The sequence below is a fragment of the Ambystoma mexicanum genome, chromosome 2q (genome assembly GCF_040938575.1).
Source record: "Ambystoma mexicanum isolate Mex_15411 chromosome 2q, UKY_AmexF1_1, whole genome shotgun sequence".
NCBI classification, from domain to species: domain Eukaryota; kingdom Metazoa; phylum Chordata; class Amphibia; order Caudata; family Ambystomatidae; genus Ambystoma; species Ambystoma mexicanum.
This window is the reverse complement of record NC_090924.1, coordinates 1,438,034,187-1,438,049,356: the sequence shown is the minus strand read 5'-3', so window position 1 is coordinate 1,438,049,356 and position 15,170 is coordinate 1,438,034,187. Positions and strand designations below refer to the sequence as shown.

General features: G+C 48.6%; 1 protein-coding gene across 4 annotated transcripts in view; it reads right to left on the bottom strand.

Moving 5' to 3' along the window:
• Positions 1–1,872: 1,872 nt before the first annotated feature.
• Positions 1,873–15,170, bottom strand: part of BRCC3 (BRCA1/BRCA2-containing complex subunit 3) — a 197,196-nt gene continuing 183,898 nt past the window's right edge. For all 4 annotated transcript variants that reach the window (XM_069648986.1, XM_069648988.1, XM_069648987.1 and 1 more), the window contains one exon: positions 1,873–3,913. In XM_069648986.1, the coding sequence (XP_069505087.1) occupies positions 3,762–3,913 (152 nt within the window). In that variant the 3' untranslated portion in view covers positions 1,873–3,761. The remainder of the gene's footprint in view (positions 3,914–15,170) is intronic.

Here is a 15,170-nt window from a genome sequence, read left to right as displayed (position 1 = left end):
ATGTGGGGAGCGTTTACTGTGGAGGCCCAATGCTCATGTTCTCTGTATGATGGTATCTTCTACTCTTGCATTACCTTGCACTGATACACTCCCTCCACCTGTTCTACATGATGGAAGCTTACATTGCTGTTGACCTGATTCGACCTGTTTATGAGGGAAGCCTGAATGGCTCTTACTCAAGCTGACCTCTTCTGTGGCTGCTCTTGTACCTATTCTTTGCATGCATGGGGAGCTCACAGTGTTAGTGCTCATCTGTTCAGTGTATGAGTGTTTGCTCCACTGCACACTGTGCTTTATCTGTTGTGAAAGAAAACCTTTGTCATGATGTGGACAGTGGACGCATTATGAATTCCATACAGTTAACTTTTCCATGCGTCTGCTGGATGTCACAAACGTTTTACTCTTGTGAAGGAGAAATCATTTTTATTCCCTTGCAATTGCAATTAATTTAAAAATGTAAAAATAGAGAGTACAATAATACTCCCACCACAAATTCTTCTCTGAGGCAATGCTGATCTATGCTGAAATGAAAACTTGAGTAAAAGGAAATGTATACGTTACCGAGTCATCCGTTATTCACTCTGCTGGGTCAGTGCCCAATGAATGTCTGAGGATGGGGAGTAAAAGGTGATGGGAGGGCTGAGGTGGTCCAGGGACACCTGGGCCTGCGTGGATAGGTAAAGGATGCAAGCTTACTGCCAGCTACAATTCTGAGTGTTTGGGTACAATGTATATTTTATGCATGCCAGGGACTGACTCGTGTTTGAATACATATCTCCAAAACAGAAGTAATTGAGGACTGTTCCGGTCACATAAAGTAAGGGGGGGCGGAGGGGAGAAAAGCACATGTGTATGACATGTAGTATGTGAAAGCGAGGAGGATTTATTTAGGCCTAGTATGGTAGCAATGTTGGGGAGATCACAAGGTTCATCTGGGACAGGGTCCTGGGGGAATAGTAGATCCAAATTTAGGGACCATGTGGTGAAACTCCAACTTCCGAACTTTATCCTGGAAAGTCATGAGCAAGCCTAATGATATGGCAATTATGTCTGGAAGGTCTTGGGAAGTTATACACTACACAGGCTTTATTGTGTTGCGAAGAGAGGAAGCGGTTTCATTCATCATGATTACCTTTCTGAGAACCTCCAATAATTGCAGGCAAAACTGAAATAGAGATTTTACCCTTTCAACCACCCCCAAGGAATCAATTACAGTCGACAAATCCAATTTGTACTGATCGCCAGAGTGCATGTAGCTGGGGAAAGGTCTTCCATGGCCACTGGTATGTCCAAATGCAGACTTTCCCTGTATTTCCTTTCCATCTTTGTGGGATCTACTGGTAGCTTCTCAAGTTAAAACTACGACTGGATTTCGGGTGCAGTGTTATCTCAGGCTAAATGCGATGGGGTGGGTGGGGTGGGGGGGGAATCTGAAGAACGTTGCTTAATTGTGAGCTTGGACTTTACAAGAAGGGATAAGTAAAATAAAACGACACCCTGGGGACTATACACAGGGCATTGCTTTACACATTTTATTTTAAATAGTTGTCCAAACTATGCATTGGAAAGAAAAATGTGTCTCAGCACTTTGTTCTATAATACACGTGTACGGCAAGATCTTTCAAACCTGTCCCTAAAACGTGTACCTGTTCAAATGCAATCGCGTCTTATGTGCTCAGATGGACGGAAGTGCATGGCCAAGACAACAGACTGCTGCTTAAAGTGGTGAGGATGAACAGAGTAGAAGCCATGCACAAGAAGTAAGAAAGGAACTCCACAAAATGGCAGGGCTTACTTTCGCATTCCTCCCCTCCAGTACTCCTGCGATTACTTTCCAGCAGGCAACAGAGGAAGAACGATAGGCAACAGGTGTTTCTTTCAACGTCATTTTATTTGTGAAGTTTGACAAATCACAGAAATGTTAATTGTTAATTATTTTTCTTCTCACGCCAATGCATCTTGAGGCAATGAGCAGGTGATGTTTTGGGCACAGAAACATCTCGGGGCTCTCATCATATGCAAGGCTTCACACAAGACTCCATGCCAAGCGAAGGAAACACTTAAGGCATAAACATGGAAGCCATTTCTCCATACTCTTCGTCCCTCGGATCTACCTTCAGACAGGCATGTACCATGTTACAACTTCGGCAGTCCTATGCAGCTAGTGTTGGAGGGTTCAGCTTAGAACTTGCTACGAAGTAATATGGTGAGCACCATTCTGGTTCCTGCAACCCTTTACACTAATAGGATACACAAACTATGGTTACAAGGTGGTAAATTTATCAAGTCCACCATCAAGCCCACCCATTCCGGTAATGCACATCCCTTGGGTCAAAACGTGAACGGAGTTATAGTGTGCGTTTCCAGGCCCCTGGCTTGGCACCAGAGGAGGCCAACACGGTTATGATTTACTATGTTAAGCAATTGAAAGATTAGTTCCAGGAGATTTCCTTAGAAGAAAAGGTGGGGGTAAACCGTGATCCCAAACTAGGCACATGTGACTAAAGGTCTGATTCACGCGATTGACACAAGCGTTAATCACCAGTCATGTTACTACATGCGTCTCACAGCGTCATTCAGGTTCACACATTCAATTCCCCTCTAACTCACTTTCAAAGCTCTGCTTCACCAATGATAGATAGATATAGATTTATTTGTGATTCTGGTTCTTACTCAACCTTTCACAAGATAAAAGCAAACAAATAAACTACATGTGTCTATTGCATATATACACAAATCTCCTTTAAGATTCACAACCCAAGAAAAGAGCATTACTTCTTTAAAAAGGAAGAAAAGAAAAAACAGAAAAAGAATCTGCGTATCATATTCAACTTTGTCACATACAATGATTAAAACCGAAAGCAGAAACAACTAATTGACGTTACCATCTTAGCTTTATCAGTCCAGCCCTGTGCAGAATTTTTATGACAGCAATGGTGGCCATGGTTTCCTCACCACTCGACTTACAAAAATAAAATGCGTAGAGTAACGCCAATTATGTATAAAATTGCCCCAGGCGTAGAGTTCCAATTATTCCCAGTGCGGGGCAATTCATAACAATGTGCCCTCTATCTTGTAGCACAGATTGACCTTTACACAGGTCACAGCCAGCACCATCTCCCTAGTTCCAGATCTTACCCGACAGATCTCACCAGGCGGGAGTAGGTTCAATCTGTATCTCAAGAACTGGCTTGCCCAGTTAGAGTTCGGGAATTTGTCCAGGTATTTCGGGATACTTCCTCGAGACATGTCAAGTGGTGATAGACTTCTAGAGATTAAACGGTCTCCTCCCCGTGATTGTGATTATCCAATCTACCTCATGAGAACACTAACCTTCATGCTGTATACCAGCTTTGCTGCCTCTTTCCATGGGCGCTTTCTTCGGAGGGCCCTGCAGGCACCTCCATTGCTTCAGCCAATATCACAGCAAGGCAGGCCTGCAGAAACCATACCCTCATGCTACTGCAAACCCAAAGGCACAGGTCAAGACACATTAGGCTAAATGTAAAAGCAGCTGTACGTGGTAAACCAAAGCACTGGGGTGTCATCTTCATGACATCTCCCGTCTCGGGAAGATCCAGTTGGACATTCATTGAGAACCTCTCGCTTTTGGTAAGCGTCTTTCACCAAACCATGTAGAACGTTTACAAAACATTTTAGGTTGTGGATAGGGTATGCTTCAAAATGGTTCTTGTGCCTACATAGTTTTAGTAATACATTGGGGGGGGCTATACCCTCTTCTTGTCCCAGAATCCCCTAATTTACTCCAGCTCTGCTAGTTCCTGAACAAGCTGCTCCTTCTCCAGCTGAAGTTCTTGCAAGCGCAGGTTGTTCTGTTCCAGTCTGTCCTCCAGCCACTGCAGCAGCGGCCCACTGATGGCAGACATCTGACTACATAAATTCTTGGTGAACACTGCAAAACAAAGGACAGGTCAACGAAACACAGATTAGGAAGTTTACATATTGCATATCGCAGTATGCAGCACACAGAAGCATAGAAACAGACAGGTTGCACTCCAAAAGGAACGAAGCAAAGAAGCCAGCCAACAAACAGCCACAAAGCAACACACGCGCACAAACACACATGCTGGCTACATAACCTAAGAGCACTGTAAGCACATGGAATCTCGCACAGTAGAATTGCAGCATACCACTAGAGGCAAGTAACAACACAGCAGCATCCTAAATAAAAGCCAACACACGCCCAAAAACACCAAGTCTAGCAGGGACGTCACAAAACTTAAGGGCATCTTCGTAACAGACCAGGTTATAAATTGCAAAACAAGAGCATAGATCGTGCACGTTACTCACTGGCGAGGCTCTTGTACCTCTAGATCCAAGTACGCTGCCCACCCTTCCTCCATATTAATTGGAATATTCCTCCCAGTGTCTGACCGTATTAGAGCATATTAGCACAGCAGAGGCCTTTATATATTTCTGACGCCAGAGTGCACACACAGCTCTGCCCATGCACAGTCCCTGTCACAACCGCACAACCCCTTGAATGGCCACCAGGTTCCAGATATATAGCAATACTTGATGCCTCTGATCTAATCAGAATAATGTTTGATCTTGCACATGCAAGATGCACATGGTTTAAGCGAGGTTTCCATTATACAGCTATTCGAGCCATTAAACATATTTTAGCCTATGCGATTTCCATGCCATCGTCCAGTCAACAGTGCTGTCTAACTTGCAGTAGGGTTATGTGATCTCGGTCCCGGCAGGTAAGCCAAAGCGGATGCTGGTTCCTCTATGTAGGGTTACACTTGACAATTAAATGTGTGAGCCAAAAGAGTCGATTGCATAACTCGAGTGATGGCTGCCCATGCCTTCCTGAAGTACTGACTTTGGACTGCCAAAAAGATCAGTGCGAGGATGGCGCTATGGACAAGCAATGTGATGATGTCTCGAGGAAATAGTGTCTGCCCGAAATCCTGGATGCTGGGCTTTGGGGTTGTGTGGGGAGCATCACCCTTTCTCAACCCACATAACATGTCGGGGAATAATCACAGAGCTGCACCTCAGGCCAGACCTTCCTCACTCCTCTGGCCCTGTCGAGTAATGCAGTCCCGACAGCTCTACCCTTAATCCACACCACCTGGGAGACCATGTAGAGTAACCTTCGTACACCCAGTTTCCAACAGAGCTAGAAGCTTTTCCTAGGTAGCCCCAAATTCATAATATTCGCCCAAGAAGCTTTCCCTGTAAACGAGGGGGTGTTCCCTGTACTCATCAGTAGTAACAGGTATATAGACAGTGTTGCCACCACTCTTGGCACATAAAAACTATTTTCTGTTTGCATGATCCTCTGAATACCACAGTAGGGCTACAACACTGCGAGACTGCTACTTGCCGAACACTAAGAAATCAACCTGGAAAGGAGAAGTTCAGTAACATTGTTCCTCAGAAAGGGATACACCGCTGCTGATTCACTGCAGGCAGAGTGAACCCAAGCATTCGCCAGGCACCCCAGTGTGGCACACCACACACTGAAACCAAGCATTCTCCAGGCACCCCAGTGTGGCACAACGCACACTGAAACCAAGCATTCTCCAGGCACCCCAGTGTGGCACAACGCACACTGAAACCAAGCATTCTCCAGGCACCCCAGTGTGGCACAACGCACACTGAAACCAAGCATTCTCCAGGCACCCCAGTGTGGCACAACGCACACTGAAACCAAGCATTCTCCAGGCACCCCAGTGTGGCACAACGCACACTGAAACCAAGCATTCTCCAGGCACCCCAGTGTGGCACAACGCACACAAACCAAGCATTCTCCAGGCACCCCAGTGTGGCACAACGCACACTGAAACCAAGCATTCGCCAGGCACCCCCAATGTGGCACAACGCACACTGAAACCAAGCATTCTCCAGGAACCCCAGTGTGGCACAACGCACACTGAAACCAAGCATTCTCCAGGCACCCCAATGTGGCACAACGCACACTGAAACCAAGCATTCTCCAGGCACCCCAGTGTGGCACAACGCACACTGTGAAACCAAGCATTCTCCAGGCATCCCCAGTGTGGCACAACGCACACTGAAACCAAGCATTCTCCAGGCACCCCAGTGTGGCACAACGCACACTGAAACCAAGCATTCTCCAGGCACCCCAGTGTGGCACAACGCACACTGTGAAACCAAGCATTCTACAGGCATCCCCAGTGTGGCACACCACACACTGAAACCAAGCATTCTCCAGGCACCCCAGTGTGGCACAACGCACACTGAAACCAAGCATTCTCCAGGCATCCCCAGTGTGGCACAACGCACACTGTGAAACCAAGCATTCTCCAGGCACCCCAATGTGGCACAACGCACACTGAAACCAAGCATTCTCCAGGCACCCCAGTGTGGCACAACGCACACTGAAACCAAGCATTCTCCAGGCACCCCAGTGTGGCACAACGCACACTGAAACCAAGCATTCTCCAGGCACCCCAGTGTGGCACAACGCACACTGAAACCAAGCATTCTCCAGGCACCCCAGTGTGGCACAACGCACACTGAAACCAAGCATTCTCCAGGCACCCCAATGTGGCACAACGCACACTGAAACCAAGCATTCTCCAGGCACCCCAGTGTGGCACAACGCACACTGTGAAACCAAGCATTCTCCAGGCACCCCAGTGTGGCACAACGCACACTGAAACCAAGCATTCTCCAGGCACCCCAGTGTGGCACAACGCACACTGAAACCAAGCATTCTCCAGGCACCCCAGTGTGGCACAACGCACACTGAACCGAAGCATTCTCCAGGCATCCCCAGTGTGGCAAACCGCACACTGAAAGGAACCAAAGAGTGCAGTGCAGCACAAACAGCTCATGGAAAGGTAAGGAGAGCGAGAGTAAAATCCAAGATAGTGGATAGGCCAACAGTAGACTTGGCCAAAACCACCCTCCCCCATTTACTAACCACAGGTACAAACCGCCACTGGAAGATCGGGGGAAGAGGCAGCACAACAGAACACCACCCATTTTTCAGTCAAAAAGTGTGTTGTTGGGAGTCGGGTGTGGCGAGTATTGGTTGGATTTGGAGTATAATAGGAGGAGTGATTAGTGAAGAAAAACAAACAGAGTAAAAAGGAAGAAGGGTATATATTTAGTGTCACCAATGTACAAAGAGCAGCAACAGATCAGACAAGGTAAAACTAATTTCAAAAGCAAAGTTTTAGAGACCACAAGGGGGGGGGGCAGGACAAGATGTCTGCCAAAGAAGAGAGAGTGTAATCGCCGACACAGGCTAACAATCTGTCTCTAAAAAGTGAGCGGAATGGTGGCAAGTTCGGCTGCCGGCCAGAAGAGCGAAGATAGCGTGGCTCCCTGGCACACCGCGCCAGGAGGCGAAATGGGGCCGCAGCCCGGTGGAACACCACGCCATAGATAAAGAAACGAGCGATCTGCACCCATATTAGGATCCGTGTGCCCCGGAGATCCACAAGTGGAGCCTCTCGAGCCCGTGACCTGCACCCGGCGATAGATGTGGATCCAGCCCGGGACGCACCTCCAGTGAAGATGAGGCCCGTGGTGGCCGCACCAGTGCTGTCCCGGTACCGCTGGGATACACAAGGCTCACCAGCGAAATCAAGGAGGGGGTCAAGGACTACACCGCCGGCCCCACTGCAAAGCCCCCGAGGGAAGGAGGGTGAATGGAGCAGCCCGCACACGGTGATTGGTGGCGCAGAGGAGGAGGACTCTGCCCAGAGCCACTAAGACTGGGAGCCACTAAGACCGGTGGGTCCGCCCCTGCCCCCCTCATGGCCCGGTAGCAGACGAGGTGTGAAACCGGGCCCCAATACAGGCTGTAGATCATAAGGGTGCCCAAGGGGGGGGGGGGGGGTTGGGAGGCGAGAGCACGTGGGGACACAGCTGCCCAAGGGGTAAACGAGGAGAAGAGACCAAACGCACCAGCGGGGCCCGGGGAGCACAGAATGCCCACCTGAGGGGCGAGCCGCAAAGAAGGCCAAAAGCTTGCCACTGAAGGCGCCGGTGGGGCAAGATCTCTTCCACGAACGGTATATGGGGCAGCCGGAAGTCGGAAATAGTGCGCAAGCATGACAGAGAGGCTGAGAGGGGTGTGTAAAACTTGTTGGGCCCTCCTCGACCCTCAACTGCCCACTGCATGACGAACTGGGGGTTAACCCAAACACTGGCAACAATGGATGCCCGAAGAGAAGGAAGTCACTAACAACCGGAGGGGTGCTCTGGTCCAGCAAGGCTCAGACAGTGACAAGTGGACAGAAACGGGACATTAGAACGCCTGCACAGCACTGACAGAGCCTGGTAACCTAAGAGTCATCGCATCAGCCCGTGTAGGTGCTGGAAGAGGGAAGCACTACACAGGGATAATCGGGATTCAGGACCACACTGACTGCCAGACCCCAGACCCCAACCCCCCCCCGCCCTCCCCTGAAAAAAAACGTACAAAAGCAACACCACGGCCGAGCCATGGCCCCTGAACATCACCGGGCAGGTGAAGAACAAAGCCAACCTGGAAGCACCAGCTGATGAGGGATATAAGTGCATCCCCAGAAGAGGGGGTAGGGGAGGGAAGTGGAGGACAAATGGCGCCGTGAGGCCACGGAAGCAACCTGATCCCAGCAGATAATAAAACCGGTCAAGCCCCGCCGCCCAACAAACAACTGCAACATAGAGGCAGCAAGAACCCTCACCCAGGAAAACTGCAGCACGGTCATCTGAGTGAATCCCAGATCCATCACACGCAGTGAGACGCAGCAAGGGCTGGAGATAAGCAGGGAACCCACCCCCCCACAAGTGATAATAGAAATGATGGCAAAGAAGGTTGGCAAAATTGGAAAGGAAATGGCGGGTGATGTGGACCTGTCAAGATTCTCCACCAAAGAGGACATTGGACACATTTTAGCGGAGATCAAAGCCCTCAGAGGGGATATACAATGCTCACTTAGACTTAACGGGAAGAGTGACCACGATTGAAAAACAAAGTTGAAAATATGGAACACAACCAGTTGAACGTAGATATGGTTGAAATGAAAGTAGACGCAAGAATGTCGGAAACAGAACTCCTGGACGAAGAGATCATGCTCAAGACAAACGACTTGGAGAACAGGGAGAGGCGCAACAACCTACGTATACTTGGTCTAAAGGAATTGGGAAGAGAAAGACAAGTTGTGGAAAAAATCCAGGCGCTATTGAACCAGCTCATCGAAGCAGAGACTGTACAGATCGAAAGAGCACACAGAGGTAGCATACCCTAAGGGAACGGTCCTTGATCAATCATGGTCAAATTCCTCAGGTATACCGACAGGTCCGAAACCTTGAACAGAGCCAAACAGTTGTGAGAAATTGAATTTGAGGGATCCAAAGTGGCAACATACCAAGACCTCTCGAACCACACCCTGGCCAGACGCAGAGCCAGTAGACCCCTTACGACATGGCTGCGAGACAAAGGGGTTAGATACAGATGGGGCTACCCGTTTTCACTGGAATATGAAGTGGAGACGGTGGAATACCGCCTAACCACAGTGGAGGAAGACGAACAGGCCCTCCGCCACCTAACGGCGGATCTGGGGGCGGAGTCGGGGCACCTAATAGGCCATTCCGTGAACCACGAGGGGTCTTGAACTGTACCGGGCCCACAGAGGAAGAGGAGAGGACAAACGGGGAGGAGGTATATGAGGCTCAACGGACCCTCACCCCGCAAGCAGTCCACCCCACAGGACAGTAGACAGGCACAAGAACCAAGGGAACAGAACTCATGACAGATGAAAAGGAACTAAAAGAAATCGTCCGAAAGCTCCTGGGATAGTTAATAGTTTGCTGGAGGGTGGCAGAACACACTGCACGAAGGAGGGCGTCTCCGAGATCATGAACAAACCTAAACAGTTGTTTTTAGTTGTAAAGTTGTTGGGGAATTTGGGGGAATTTGTACGAATGTTATGGCTATTCAGATAAAGACAGTGCTGAAGAGGAACACTACTCCCATGTTCGCTTTCAAGATGAGAGAATGGAGTCACACATTAAGCTGAGATGGACACTAGTGATGGGAAGGGGTGATGTTGCAAGGGGCCTGCTGGTGGAGACACTGAACATAAAATGACTCAACTTCCCGACCAAGAGATCTTTAGTTGCTAGAGAATTCCGCAAAGTGCATCTTGACATACTCTTCTTGCAAGAGACACGTTTAATCCATGGAGAGGAGCAGGCAATACGAGGGTCAGGTATTGGCCAGGTACAGTGGGCTTCGGGGACAATAAAGAGGTGTTGTTGGAGATGTGATCCATAAACAATGTAACCTACGGGATTGCACGGTCACCCACCTCCAAGAAGGGAGATTACTGATACTCAAGGGGATATTGGACGGGGCGAGGGTACCCTCAGCAATATTATACGCCACCAATCAGGGGTAGGTACAGTTTATAACGAATTTGCTTAACACAATACAGGAACAGGAGGCAGATCTCTACATAATAGGGGGAAGACTTCAACTCCTGTGCAGACGAGGCTAGAGATAGATAGGAAGACCATGGAGACCTGGGACGCACAATGGCAGCCTGTGGCTTGATCGATGTATGGAGGTAATTACACCCGGGGGAAGAGGGATATAAGTTTTACTCTGCCCCGCATCACACATACACCAGGATAGACTACCTTCTCATCAACAGGGACCAGGGGACGAGAATGACCCACAGTGAAATCGGACCGGTGGGTTGGACCGACCATGATATGGTCCTCATATCCCTTGATGCCACTGGGCGCTACAGGCCAGACACCCGCTGGCGCTGCAATGAAACCCTTTGGAAAGACTCCCTCTTTGCTAGGAAATTGGGAGAGGCAATTACTGAATACTTTGAACTGAACGACAACGGGGGAAGTAGACAGTGGGACACTCTGGGATGCATAAAAGGCTACCTGGAGGGGACTGCTCTTCAGAGAGGAGAAGTTGAGAAGAGAGATAATGGAAGAGAGGAAGATGCAAGGGAGGTAGGGAGATGCAGGGGACATCAGGGAACTGAAACTCCAAAAGAGCAGAATTGAAAGCGCTGGGAATGGGTGAGTGTATGGAAGTTGAGATACCACAAACAGAAATACTATGAGAAGGGCAATAAGACGGACACGCTGCTGGCAGTGAGGCTCCGGGCAGAGAGGTGGGTATCATCCCTTAGTGACCCCGGGGGATGTGAGGGACTCGCCCAGAGAGATAGAGGAATTCGCACAATATTACGAGACCCTCTACACATCAGAAGTGCAGGGGGGGGAAGATAACATTGGAATATCTAGATAGGATAGATCTGAACTCACTAACTTAGAGACGGAACAATTGGAGAGTCCCATAACAATAGAAGAGGTTCAGGAAGCAATATCCCGTCTCCCCAATGGTAAAGCCTGGGTGAAGATGGATACACTATAGGATGTTACAAGAAGTTCTCAGGGATCTTAGCTGGCCACATGGTAGGGGTCTACAACTGCATCCTGGAAACAGGGGTGACCCCGGACACCTTTAGTAAGGCGCTGGTATCGGTGATCTCTAAAGAGGGGAGAGACCACACACAATGTGCATCCTATCGCCCCATTTCCCTACTGAACGTTGATGAGAAGATTTGTACACATATTCTAGCCTCACGATTTGAGGATAGAATTGCAGCGGATAATACACCTGGACCAGATGGGGTTTATAGCGGGACGACAGGGCCCCGATGCGGTGTGAAAGGCTATGGATCTCATGGAACATGTGGGAGGAAGCCAGGGGGACCAGGCACTGTTGAGCCTAGATGCTGATAAAGCATTTAAACGGGTAGAATGGGGGTTCTCATTTGCAGTTCTGAAGAAAATCGGAGTGGGAGAAAAAATGTGTAGAGCAATTCAGGCCATCTACTCCAGACCCAGGGCCAGGGCAGTGGTGAATGAGGTGAGATCCAGGGAGTTCGAACTAAGCAGGGGTACTAGGCAGGGCTGGGCCCCATCCCCCCCCGACCCCCCCTGGCTCCATTCCTCTTCGATCTTGCAATGAAACCCCCGGGGGAGGAGATTCAGAAGGACGTGCAGCTGAAGGGAATAAGGGTAAGGGCTGTGTCCCATAAACTAAGTATGTATGGCGATGATGTAATGGTATACCTCTAGGAGGTGATGGAGTCAGTGCCAAGAGTGCTCATGGTTGTAGAAAAATACAGACGCCTATCTGGTTTCAAGGTAAATGTAAACAAGTCAATCCTCCTCCCAGTAGGTGAGGTAATGAAGATCGGAGAAGGGGTTGGGGAGGGTTGGTCATAGAGAGGAGGGCAGTTTTAAATACCTTGGAGTCAAGATCCCTAGTGAACTTGACAAACTGTATGAGGAAAACTCCCCCACAAAGCCCCCCCCCCCGCATCGACTTTTCAGGGACTTAGACAACTGGGCACAAATAACCATCTCATGGCTGGGATGATTAAACATGCTCAAAATGGTCCTACTCCCTATGTTGCTATACCTCTACCAGGCGCTCCCAATAGAGATATCAGATGCACACTTTGGAGAACTAAAGAGGAAAATGATTAGATTCCTCTGGGAGGGGAGAAAACACAGGGTGGCCTATAGACATCTGGTACAACCTAAGGGGGATTGGGGCTACCAGAAATGCGAACATATTATAGGGCAGCCCAGTTTAGAGCCCTGGTCCCCCATCTGAGGGGCAACAAACAAAAGCAGTGGGTGGACATCGAGAACTACCTGCTCTGCCCGGTAACACTCAGGGGATGGTTGTGGGCACTGCGGGAAGCAGCCCGGAGTAAGGTACGGAGACATAGGATCCTAGGCCCGCTCTGGTCCCTCTGGCGAGTCAAGAGGGAGATGGTGGGAGTAACAACCTGGCCCTCGCCCTTAAGCCACATTTGGGCACCCCCAACAAGAGATCGGATCCCTGGGCACGAGATTTTCCAGGACTGGTTTGAGGGCGGAATGGAAAGGGTGGGGCAATTCTTTAGAAAAGATGGGTTCACAGAATTGAATGAGCTGGCAAACATTGGGAGGGGAAGATCTCGATATTTAAATATTTGCAACTCAAAGGGGTGCTGATGTCCGAGGATTGGAAGGAGGGCTTGCAAAGAGAATTGACACGTACACAAAGGGTGTTGGACACAGGAAAAGGGACGAGAGGGCTCATCCCCGGACTATACCAGGCTCTCTTGGAGGCATGGGGTTTGGAGCAGGAGACAGACACATAGGAGGAAATAGGAAAGGGATATAGAGGTGGAGCTAGAAGTTAACCAATGGGAAAGACTGAAAATGCCCACCATACCTCAGTGGCCTGCCATTATAAAACTCTTGTACCGGTGGCAATGGGACCAAGTGAGATTAGCACTAATGTACCGCTGTGTTGACGCCCAATGCTGGAGGTGGTGAGGACAGAGCGGACTTCTGGCATATGTGGTGGGCCAGTAGTAGGGTGCAGAGATTCTGGAAGTAAATCCTGCGCTGGATAAAAGACCTGGATGGGGTGGATAGACGATTGGACCCCCCTCCTGGTGTTATTTGGGATAGAGGTGATAGAAGGGGACTGGATTAAGCTCCCGCACATGCCACAGCCAGAGCCTGCATTGCAGGTGGTTGGAAAAGGCAGGAACTCCCCAGCGAAAGGCAATAGGCTGCTAAGACCCTGGACATATATATAGAATGGAACAATTCACCAGACAGATACATGCCAAACTCCCATAAAGGAGGAGTGTGCCCCCTTCCTGGAAAAATATGACCCAGGGAGTCCCCAGTCAAGAGAACGCTGATAGATTCGGAAGGTCCAGACAGAGTGATGGAAAACAAGGGTAACTGTAAATGGAAAACGAGTGGTGGGACATAACACAATGGGGAAGGAAGGGTAGACTGGGCACCAAGTGACCACGGGTAGACCCCACAGCGGACCTCTGAGTGAGAGGTTAAGAAATGCCAGAGCTGTGGATGGACTCCAAATACAAGGGAGGAAGCAAACCAGGGACCTGACAAAAACAGGTCCCAGTGAATTGAACACTACTGACATCCAAAGAGCCACATCTCTTGCACGGAGGGAGGTTTGAAATCAGGGCACCCCGGGGGTGGTTGGGGTGATTGTCCTTTCTTGGAAAACGTTAAAATTGTCTCATGGTACAAAATGCAACCAGTGAATGGTAAACACAGATTGATGTATGTTATTCATGTTGACTATTTACTTTAAAAAAAAAAAAACATTAATTACTAAGAAAGTCAACCGGTGACAGATCTTTCTAATGTTGTATAATGTGAAATCAACATACCCAAGTGACAATTTGATTTCGCTGCCCACTACATAAATAGAAAAAAGAAAGATCCCAGAGTTGAGGCACTGCAAAGTATCAGCAGCTGTCACCATAAATCTCAAACCAACAGATACTATGGCTATATCAACAAGTGGTTCAGGAGACTGTAGTTTAGAGACTACTCACCCCTGAGGGACAAAGTCTGAAGAAAGAGTTCAGCAACCACTGGAAAATCTGTAAAGCCACTGAGGGGGCAAGGCACTATTACACACAAGACTTGTTTTTTTATTTATCTGCAACCCACACAGGCCTCCTGACTATCTCACATATAAAGCGGTACATCAAGAGACTCAGAGGTCCTGTGGCACAAGAAATTAGACTTTTGCTGCGCGTTGGTGGCTTTAAAAAAGCTAAAACTGTGGCCCATCAGGTGACACTGTTTCTACCTGGAATCATTTAAATGTTGAAATGCATGTTAGCCAGTGCGATCTGATGTTTAGAAAGCCTTTAAATATCTTGATTTTACAGGAAAGGGGCTGTAATGTTTGTCAATAGAGAACTATTTGTACATCTACATGTGTAGCACCTTTTCCTTGCATATTAAGAATCCTGCATTTCTAATGCTAGGGGAGGGTGCAGGTTTATTTTACAAACAGTTTTATCTTTGGTGCAGTAAAACTGCGTTGATTGCCGGTCATTATGTACTGTGCTCAGAGACATTTGTGTATGGTGCAAGATCTAGGCACTTTAAATATAAAAATCCTACGTTCACAGACCCACAGAGGCAATAACACATGCACATGCTACTGCATGTTTTTTTAGCAAACTGCTTTCTGGCTTGTTTAAAGTGCCAATGTTATGCTACAACAGCAGCAGATTATGATGTGCTAAATATACAGGTCGCAGAGACAAGGTCAAATAAGGAAGGGATCATCAACTACTGTC